The following is a 10,673-nucleotide window of genomic DNA, read 5'->3' on the forward strand; positions in this document are numbered from 1 at the left end:
TACAATTTGTGGACTCTGAGCTTGAGGAGGCTCATAGCAGTGCCTCAGTTATAAGCCCCTTCCCATTTCTCCTTACATATCCTGATGATATGTATAGACAAAGATGGAAGCAGTTTGGGCAGACACTGGGTTTGGAGAGCTTGATGAGGATATAGGGCTTGTCCGGGCATGTGTCAGGATGGAGTTCTTTGCCCTCTCAGTATTCAGCTTGCAGTAGGCTGGCTATAGATAGCTTGGTGTAACCTTTTCTCTTCCCTGACATTTCCTTTTCTCCAGCTGTCTCTTCTGTTCATAGTCACTTCTTTTTCCCTTGTTTTCTTTCTTTTTTCCCTCCTGCTGCTTTTTTTTCTGTCCTTGGATACCCTGATGTTTTCCTGTTTGATTTTTCTCCGTCTGAGTTTTTTGTCCTGCTTCCTTCTGTCATTCATCTTCTCTCAGTTTTCTTCATTTTCCTCATCTTAGTCCTTTCTTGCACATGTTTTTGTCTCTTCTTTCTTTCACTGTTTCCCTTATTTTTCCCAGTTCTGTGCATGCCTTAGGTTTTTCTCTTCCTACCTTTCTTATTTCTAACTCCTTTTCCTATTAGAACCTTATTTTGATAAGCTCAGTACTCTTTTAAGTGAGTCTCTGGCTCAGGGGCATGCTTTATTTTATGAATTCCCAACTGAAGAGATGTTCCCCCTAAGGTGCAAAATTGTTTTTTGAGGAGAGGTGAAATAATCTTACTCTTTTTATGTATAAATCACAGATATACGTTCAGTACACTGGTAGAGGCACATGTTTAAGGGGGTGATGATAAGAAAGATTGAGAAAAACTGCTATATTCTCAAGAGTGTTATTAACGTGTTCTGTGATGGGTCTTTTCTGTAGGAAGAGACACCTCTGTTTCTTGCTGCCCGGGAGGGGAGCTATGAAGCAGCCAAGATCCTGTTAGACCATTTTGCCAATCGAGACATCACAGACCATATGGATCGTCTTCCCCGGGATGTGGCTCGGGATCGCATGCACCATGACATTGTGCGCCTCCTGGATGAATACAATGTGACCCCAAGCCCTCCAGGCACCGTGTTGACTTCTGCGCTCTCACCTGTCATCTGTGGGCCCAACAGATCTTTCCTCAGCCTGAAGCACACACCAATGGGCAAGAAGTCTAGACGGCCCAGTGCCAAGAGTACCATGCCCACTAGCCTCCCTAACCTTGCCAAGGAGGCGAAGGATGCCAAGGGTAGTAGGAGGAAGAAGTCTCTGAGTGAGAAGGTCCAACTGTCTGAGAGTTCAGTAACTTTATCTCCTGTTGATTCCCTAGAATCTCCTCACACATACGTTTCCGATACCACATCCTCTCCAATGATTACATCCCCTGGGATGTTACAGGCCTCACCCAACCCTATGTTGGCCACTGCCGCCCCTCCTGCTTCAGTCCATGCCCAGCATGCACTGTCTTTTTCTAACCTTCATGAAATGCAGCCTTTGGCTCATGGGGCCAGCACTGTGCTTCCCTCAGTGAGCCAGTTGCTATCCCACCACCACATTGTGCCCCCAGGCAGTGGCAGTGCTGGAAGCTTGAGTAGGCTCCATCCAGTCCCAGTCCCAGCAGACTGGATGAACCGCATGGAGGTGAATGAAACCCAGTACAATGAGATGTTTGGCATGGTCCTGGCTCCAGCTGAGGGCACCCACCCTAGCATAGCTCCCCAGAGCAGGCCACCTGAAGGGAAGCACATAACCACCCCTCGGGAGCCCTTGCCCCCCATTGTGACTTTCCAGCTCATCCCTAAAGGCAGTATTGCCCAACCAGCGGGGGCTCCCCAGGCTCAGTCCACCTGCCCTCCAGCTGTTACAGGCCCCCTGCCCACCATGTACCAGCTTCCAGAAATGGCCCGTTTGCCCAGTGTGGCTTTCCCCACTGCCATGATGCCCCAACAAGACGGGCAGGTAGCTCAGACCATTCTCCCAGCCTATCATCCTTTCCCAGCCTCTGTGGGCAAGTACCCCACACCCCCTTCACAGCACAGTTATGCTTCCTCAAATGCTGCTGAGCGAACACCCAGTCACAGTGGTCACCTCCAGGGTGAGCATCCCTACCTGACACCATCCCCAGAGTCTCCTGACCAGTGGTCAAGTTCATCACCCCACTCTGCTTCTGACTGGTCAGATGTGACCACCAGCCCTACCCCTGGGGGTGCTGGAGGAGGTCAGCGGGGACCTGGGACACACATGTCTGAGCCACCACACAACAACATGCAGGTTTATGCGTGAAAGAGTCTGCCTCCAGTGTAGAGACATAACTGCCTTTTGTAAATGCTGCTGAGGAACAAATGAAGGTCATCCGGGAGAGAAATGAAGAAATCTCTGGAGCCAGCTTCTAGAGGTAGGAAAGAGAAGATGCTTTTGTTCAGATAATGCAAGAGAAGCAATTTGTCAGTTTCACTGGGTATCTGCAAGGCTTATTGATTATTCTAATAATCAAGACAAGTTTATGGAAATGCAAGATGAATACAAGCCTTGGGTCCATGTTTACTCTCTTCTATTTGGAGCGTAAGACGGATGCTTACTGAAGCCCAGACATTCTTGCAGCCTTGACTGTGTTTTAAGCCCTGCAGGCTTCTGCCATGTCCATGAGAAGATTCTACACTAGAGTCCTGTTCGGACTTGTGCCCTGGAATTCTGCCTGAATTGACCTATGCATCTTCTCCTCCTCGGACATTCTTTTGTCTTCATTTGGTGCTTTCGATTTTGCACCTCTCCATGATTGTAGCCCTACCAGCATGTTATAGGACAAGACCTTTGTGTTTTTAATCATTCTGGCCCATGAAAGCAACTTTGGTCTCCTTTCCCCTCCTGTCTTCCTAGTATCCCTTGGAGTCTCACAAGGTTTACTTTGGTATGGTTCTCAGCATAAACCTTTCAAGTATGTTTCTTTAGAAAATGGACATACTGTATTATGTTCTCCTGTATATATCATTCCTGGAGAGAGAAGGGGAGCAGAATATTTTTCTTCCACAAATTTTGGGGGCAGGAGATCCCGTCAAGAGGCTACACCTTAATTTTTCTTGGCTGTGTGCAGGTCTTCATATAAACTTTGCCAGGAAGAAGGGTATGAGTCTGTTGTTTTTCTGTGTATGGGCCTGGTCAGTGTGAAGTTTTATCCTTGATAGTCTAGTTACTATGACCCTCCCTCCTTTTTTAAAACCAGAAAAAGGTTTGTAATGTTGGAATGACCAAGCGACAAACTAACTTGTGCAAGAGCCGGCTACCCACCCACAGGTCCCCCTACTTCCTACCAAGCATTCCATTGACTGCCCGTATGGAACATATTTGTCCCAGATCTGAGCACTCTAGGCCTGTTTCACTCGCTCACCCAGCATATGAAACTTGTCGTCACTGTCGAGCCTTTCCTTTCATCTCCACAAAAGACACTGTCTCAAATGTTGTACCCTTGCTCTTTAGGACTGAACTTTCCGTAGCCCAAGGGACCCATTGACAGTTGTCTTCCTTTTGTTGGATGATCAGTCTCTACTTTCTGATTATCTTGCTGCTTAAAGACCTGCTCACCAATCTTTCTTTCACACTTGTGGTCTGAGTTACTGGTATACCCGGTATGTTCTCACTGAAGACATGGACTTTCTGTGTTCAAGTGCAGGAAATGGAAAGTTGGACTTGTTTTCTATGGTCCAAGACAGCCCTATAAGAAGATTGGAAAAGGAGGAACTATATAGCTGTTTTCTGCTACCATTTCTTTTCCTCTGAAGCGGCCATGGCATTCCCTTTGGCAACTAACATAGAAACTCAACAGAACGTTTTCCTTTCCTAGAGTCACCTTCTAGATGATAATGGACAACTACAGACTTGCTCATTGTTCAGACTGTGACTGCCCCTCACCTGAACCCACTGTCTGTATTCATGCTCTTGGCAGTTTCCTTGACTCTTTTTTAAGGGCAGAAGCATTTTAGTTATTGGTAGAAAAATAATAGTTTTCTTCCTCTTCTCCTTGGGCCAGTTAATAATTGGTCCATGGCTACACTGCCACTTTTGTCAGGTACTGTGATGCCCATGACACCTGCAAAATAAGTTCTGCCTGGACATTTTGTAGATATTAACAGGTGAATTCCTGACTCTTTTGGTTTGAATGACAGTTCTCATTCCTTCTGTGGCTGCAAGTATACATCAGTGCTTCCCACTTACCTGATATGTCTGTTGATAGCCCCATATGGAAACCGTGTGTGTCTGTTGGCATGATAGTTTACAAATGGTTTTTTCAGTCCTGTCCAAATTTATTGAACCAACAAAAATAATTAGTTCTGCCCTGAGATAAGCAGATTAAGTTTGTTCATTCTCTCTTTATTCTCTCCATGTGGCAACATTCTTTCAGCCTCTTTCATAGTGTGCAAACATTTTACCATTCTAAATGGTGACTCTCTGTCCTTGGACCGACCATTTATTATTCATAGATGAGGAAAACCTATCTGCATGGACCTCTGTGGACCACAGCATTCCTGCCCCTTCCTGCCCTCCTGCCCCAGCCCCACTTCTGAAAATATCAGCTGCTGATCCAGCCACTGGATGTTTTATATCCTCCCTTTTCCCTAAGCACGATGTCAGACCAAATTGCTTGTTTCTTTTTCTTGGAATACTTTAATTTGGATCCTTTGGGTTTGGAGAAAGGGAATGTGAAAGCTGTCATTACAGACAATAGGTTTCAGTGATGAGGAGGACAACACTGCCTTTCAAACATTTTACTGATCTCTTAGATTTTAAGAACTCTTGAATTGTGTGGTATCTAATAAAAGGGAAGGTAAGATGGATAATCACTTTCTTATTTGGGTTCTGAATTGGAGACTCGGTTTTTGTGAGATACATCTTTTATGCCATGTATAGATCCTTCCCTGTTATTTTTGGTTTATTTTTATTTTTATACATTCTTTCTTTCTTTGACTCCTCTTCTGCCTGCTTTTGAGGATAGGTTTTTGTTTGTTTATTTGCTTCCTCTGTTTTGTTTTAAGCATCATTTTCTTAGGTGGGGGAGGGAGAGGTATGAGGGAAAGAGAGTCTGAGAATTAAAGACTTTAGTATAAGCAATTGGCTGTGATGCTCAAATCCACTGTATCATCTTATTGAATTTGACAATTTGTAATTCTTGCATAATAAAGAACCAAAGGTATAATTTTTTGTTGAGAGGTGGTTTAGGGATTTTGGCCCTAACAAATACAGTGAATGTATGATGACTATTTGGGAGGATACATTTATGTACCCAGAGGCCCCCACTAATAACTGGTACTATGGTTACTTCCTTGTGTACATTTCTCTTAAAAGTGATATTATATCTGTTTGTATGAGAAACCCAATAACCAATAAAATGACCGCATATTCCTGACTAAACATAGTGAGGAAAATGCACACTTTGTTTTTATTTTCCGTTTCATTCTAAAGGTAGTTAAGATGAAATTTATATGAAAGCATTTTTATCACAAAATAAAAAAGGTTTGCCAAGCTCAGTGGTGTTGTATTTTTTATTTTCCAGTACTGCGTCCCTGACCTAGCAGTGTTACCTCATGATGTCATAATTTGCTGAGAGAGCAAATTTTCTTTTCTTTCTGAATCCCACAAAGCCTAGCATCAAACTTCTTTTTTTCTTTCTTTAGTTAGATCATAAATAAATGCTCCTGGGGAAAAAGCATCTGTCAAATAGGAAACATCACAAAACTGAGCACTCTTCTGTGCACTAGCTATAGCTGGTGACAGACAGTTGCTCAGGGACCAAGTGCCTTCCAATGGAAATGCGAAATAGTTGCTATGGCAAGAATTGGGAATTGGGATATAAGTAATAATATTAATTATGCTGTTATGTAAACAATGGGTTTGTAATATTCCTTAAGTGAACTTTGCATAGAACTTAATATACAGGATTATAAAATAATATTTTGTGTATAAATTTGCTGTAAGTTCACATTCATACATTTATAAAGTCAGATATTTGAACATGAATACTTGATGTTGATAATATGTATGGCATTAGCAGTCTCGCATTGACCCTAGCATCTTATTTCCATTTTCCATTATTTTGCAGAAACTTATCAATCATAGATGCATAATTATAAATGGTAACAGTATTTTTTTAAATGACTTGAAATCTTAGGATATGCTTCTGCTAAGCAGATAAAGGAGCCTTGTTCAAGATCTGCACACTTAAGGTTTTAACGTAATTTAGCATTAATTGGTTATGTTCAGAATGTTTTAATTTTATATAAAACATATTTAAGTCTTCATACTGGGTTTTATAATGGTGGAAGAATAAAATGAATTTGAGAGCTAAGGAATGATCACCTGTGCAGGCCGGCCACTCAGAGCTCAAATTGCCACTTGCAAACTGGGAACTAAATTGCTCAATGAAAACCTGCTTCAGTGGATCCAGGCTGCAGGCCATTGGGTGGCTGACCACATTCAGCCCCTGCAATTATAAGTCTTGAATGCTAGCCTTTGATTTTGCAGGGAGAACTCGGGACACTCCCAGATGTGAAAGCCAAAAAAGGAGAGTAGGGCTGAAGCCAAGTGCCACCCTATCACAAAGCTGGAGCACTAGGCTTGGACACTAGACCATGAGCATGCCAGGAGAGGGGCTAGTGCCTCAGTCATGCAACTAAAAAGCTTCACCACCCAAGGAGAGGGGCTGCTTCCTTTATCAGAACAACCTCCTTAATGCCCACATGCTTTTCAGGATGTGGGCAACGGGGGAACTGTGAGCCCGTTACTGCCTCTGCCACTACGCCTTTCAGCCACAGGGTATATGAAGTGTGTGTGTGTGTCGTGTGTGTGAAAGAGAATACAACTTTTCCTTCTTTTGACTTAGCGCTTAGCAAAACACATTTAAAATATTGGTACCAGTCAAGTCCCAACCACAAAGTGTGGGCACACTCAAATTAGGATACATCAAAGAGGGCTATTTACAAAGGATTAATTACAAAAGTGTATGTGCAATGTCAGGGACCAACACACAGTAATGCAAAAACCCATGTTAGCATCAGCAGAGCTATTTCCACTTCTGGGCCCAAAAGGCCAGGAGAAGTCACTAGGACCTGGAAGCAGAATCCTGTAGAGCAGGGGTCCCCAACCCTCGGGCCACTGGCTGGATACCTTAGCCTATTAGGAACCGTTAGGAACTGGGCTGCACAGCAGGAGGTGAGCGGCTGGCAAGCAAGCATTACTGCCTGAGCTCCGCCTCCTGTCAGATCAGCAGTGGTGTTAGATTCTCACAGGAGCACGAACCCTATTGTGAACTGCATATGTGAGGGATCTAGGTTGTGCATTCATGATAATCTAATGTCTGATGATCTGAGATGGAAGAGTTTCATCCCAAAACCATTCCCTGGCCCCAGTCCATAGAAATACTGCCTTCCACAAAACTGGTTCCTGGTGCCAAAAAGGTTGGAGACTGCTGCTGTAGAGCAGGCTACCTCAAGAAGAGCTGTGACTTCCTTCAAAGCACACAGTGGGCCTTAAGCCCTCTCAGAAAGAAGCTAGGGAATGAATGAATACCCTGATCTAATTCGCTTCACTGGGCTTTCTGTTTGCCGACTCCAAGTAGAAACCTCCAAATGTGGGAGCTGTTGATTATAATCTATCAATGTAAGTCAGCTTTCTGGCTGAGAGCTCGGTGGAGAAGGAAAGAGTGAATCTGAAGGGGCAAACATATCACTATCTAAAATAACATTCTCCCTCCAACTATATTTCTGAGAAATTTCCACTGGTACCCTGTTATTGATGTGTCTAGGCAGAAAGCATAAGGTTAAAAAAAAACTATGTATTTAGAATCCTGACGTCTTTTTCTGATTTACTAGTGTGTTTCTTCACTACTTTGGCTTTGAGTACTCAAGCTGAAGACGGTCATTGGCAGTGGGATGGATAAATTCTGGCACATTCATTGAAATGAATGATATGCATAAATGAAAAAGAGCAACTTGCAACAACACGAAGTATATTAATCAAAATAATGTTGAGCAAAATAAGGCAGACACAAGTAATACATTCTGTATTCCATTATATACGTTTAGGAAAAACCAACTAATAGTAAATAGATAATCTGAACAGTGGCTACTTTTTGGGAGAAAGGTCTAGACTGAAGTGAGGGAAATAAGAATCTTTCTGGAGTCTTAAAGTATCTTGACCTGGGTAGTGATTACATGAGTGTATACATACATAAAACTTCACGTAAAATTTAACTTGAGATTTATGCGTTTGACTTATGTAAATTATACTTCAATAAAATGTATCTACAATAACCTACAGAAATGTACAAGCATCTAATATTAGAATTCATAAAATGTTGATATTTTGTACTTATTTCAGATGTTTGAAGATGCATAATGCTTATGGCTTAAAACTCCTATGTTTCATCCTCTAATTCCATTTCTCTTCCTGTTTTTTCCTTCCTCTTTCCTAGTTAGTTATTTTTATAAATTTGGTCTGTGGGGATTATTTTCTTCTTGAAAACATTGTTGTTTGCAAGAGTTGGTCCATGAAAAAAGTCTGTTTTCAAATGCAATTGTATAAAATGTGGGACTCCATAACTGTGAATTTAATTGACTGAGTGAGACAAGCCAATGGAGTCAGCTTGCAAGGCAGCAGTTCTGGGCTCCAGCTGAACAATTCATACCCATCTGAGTCATGGCTGCCATTTGGCACCACTTGGTGGCACTTGTGTGCCTCAGCATAAATATATGTGGGATTGATTCTGGACTTTGTAACCTGGCTGAGAATTTCAAGAGCTTCAAAAGCCTCATTGTAAAACATCACCTGTCTATTTCACATGCCTATTTGAGAAAATTTAGGCTGGGCAAGCACTGGATGTAGGGACCCAGTCCTGTCCCTCTGTCATGCAATTGTCTCACATTTCTCTGTCTCTCTGCTTTTTCTCTCTTCCATGACCCCTTTTCCTTGCTTCCTAGGAAAGGTTTAAGAACGTGGATTTGAAGAGGATAGGCATCAACCACTAATCATGTTATATCAGAATCTGTGTTACTGTGCTTAGGTTTTACAAATAAAACTAGGGTTTTACATATAATAATTAGAAAGGAGGTTAACATGACTACCTGGACAACTGAAGAAAACAGAGAACTACCACAAACTATTAGGGATTCGGTAAATAAAATGATGTAAAACCAATTCACAGAACCATTTGGAGGATGTAATTGAAAAGAAGACCACATTTACAATAGTGCACACGTGCACACACACACACAGCCACACACCCCAATAACTTAAAAAAAATTCAAACCCAGTGGAGGGGCTTCAAGGTAGCTAACTAGAGGCATCTGGTACTTGTGTTTTCTACAAAGAAGAACAAAAATAGTAAGAAGATAATCACACTTCAAATAGATCATCTAAAAGAGAACCCAGGAATTCAACAGAAAAGTGACCGGAAACACCTAAGGCAAAGAAAGAGAGAAGTGAGGCAGCCTGCTCAGCCATGACCAGCTGGGAGCCCAGAGAGGCTCCCCAATGTGGGGAAAGGGTAAGTGAGAGACCCCTAGCAGTCCACATTCCCACGGAAGATTCTTGCAATCCTAACCATGAGATATCTCCTCGACCCTTGAGGACCTTAAAACTAACATAGGAAGCTGCCTGAAGACCCTACAACTCTACTGCTCCAGAAGGGGAGCTCACGCTGGGTCCCGCACACACCACCCCTGGCAAATCCTAAGCAGCTACTGCAAGGTTCCATTTTAAGGGTCCATCCCTCACCAGACTGAAACCTGTCATTAGGCCCAAAAGCCTCTGCATCTCCACATCCTGGGTCCCCCGTTGACATCCTCCACCCAATTCTACTGCCAGGCCCAAAGTGTAAGCCATTGGCTGTGACACTGCCCACCCCCAGCAGTTGGCCACCACACATTTACAAGCAAACTAAGGACAGGCTACCTCATGCACATCTTCCACTTAGTACCAAAGCATGCACTCCCCAACCACCTGCCCATGGTTGCTGCCACTGAAAACCCTACCCCCTAGCAGCAGGGTCACAGGGCATCTGCTGCCACCCTCACCCAAGCATTCTTCCAGGGACCTGTTGTATTGGTCAGAGTTCTCCAAAGGGACAGAAGTAATAGAATATATGTATATATGAAAGGGAGTTTATTAAGGAGAATTGATACACGTGATCACAAAGTGAAATCCCACAGTAGGCTGCCTTCAAGCTTAGGAGTTAGGAACCCAGTAGCGGCTCACTCGGAGTCCCAAAGCTCAAAAGTAGGGAAGCTGACATTGCAGTCTTCAGCCTGTGGGTCAAAGGCCTGAGAGTCTGCAGCAAACCACTGGTGTAAGTCCAAGAGCCCAAAGGCCGAAGAACCTGGAGCCTGATATTCAAGGGCAGGAAGCATCCAGCACAGGAGAGAGAGATGAAAGCCAGAAGACTCAGCAAGTCAGCTTCTTCCCCTTTCTCCCAGCTGCTTTCTGTAGTTGTGCTAGCAGCTGATGGGATGGTACCCACTTAGATTGAGGGTGGGTCTTCCTCTCCCAGTCCACTGACTTGAATGTTAATCTCCTCCGGCAACACTCTTACAGACACACCCAGAAACAATACTCTGCATCCTTCAATCCAATCAAGTTGACAATGTTAACCATCATATCCATGATTGCTGTGCCCCTGTCTACCACAGCTAGCACCTGTACACACTGCCAGT

The 10,673-nt window shown here is 43.4% G+C and overlaps 1 protein-coding gene across 3 annotated transcripts in view; it reads left to right on the forward strand.

Annotated features, from left to right (window-relative positions):
- The window catches only part of NOTCH2 (notch receptor 2), a 200,460-nt gene extending 194,965 nt beyond the window's left edge, over positions 1-5,495 (forward strand). For all 3 annotated transcript variants that reach the window (XM_023222769.2, XM_023222770.3, XM_023222768.2), the window contains exon 34: positions 871-5,495. In XM_023222769.2, coding sequence (XP_023078537.1) covers positions 871-2,259 — 1,389 coding nt within the window. In that variant the 3' untranslated portion in view covers positions 2,260-5,495. The remainder of the gene's footprint in view (positions 1-870) is intronic.
- Positions 5,496-10,673: the final 5,178 nt, after the last annotated feature.

Source organism: Piliocolobus tephrosceles, chromosome 1 (genome assembly GCF_002776525.5).
Source record: "Piliocolobus tephrosceles isolate RC106 chromosome 1, ASM277652v3, whole genome shotgun sequence".
Lineage (NCBI taxonomy): Eukaryota > Metazoa > Chordata > Mammalia > Primates > Cercopithecidae > Piliocolobus > Piliocolobus tephrosceles.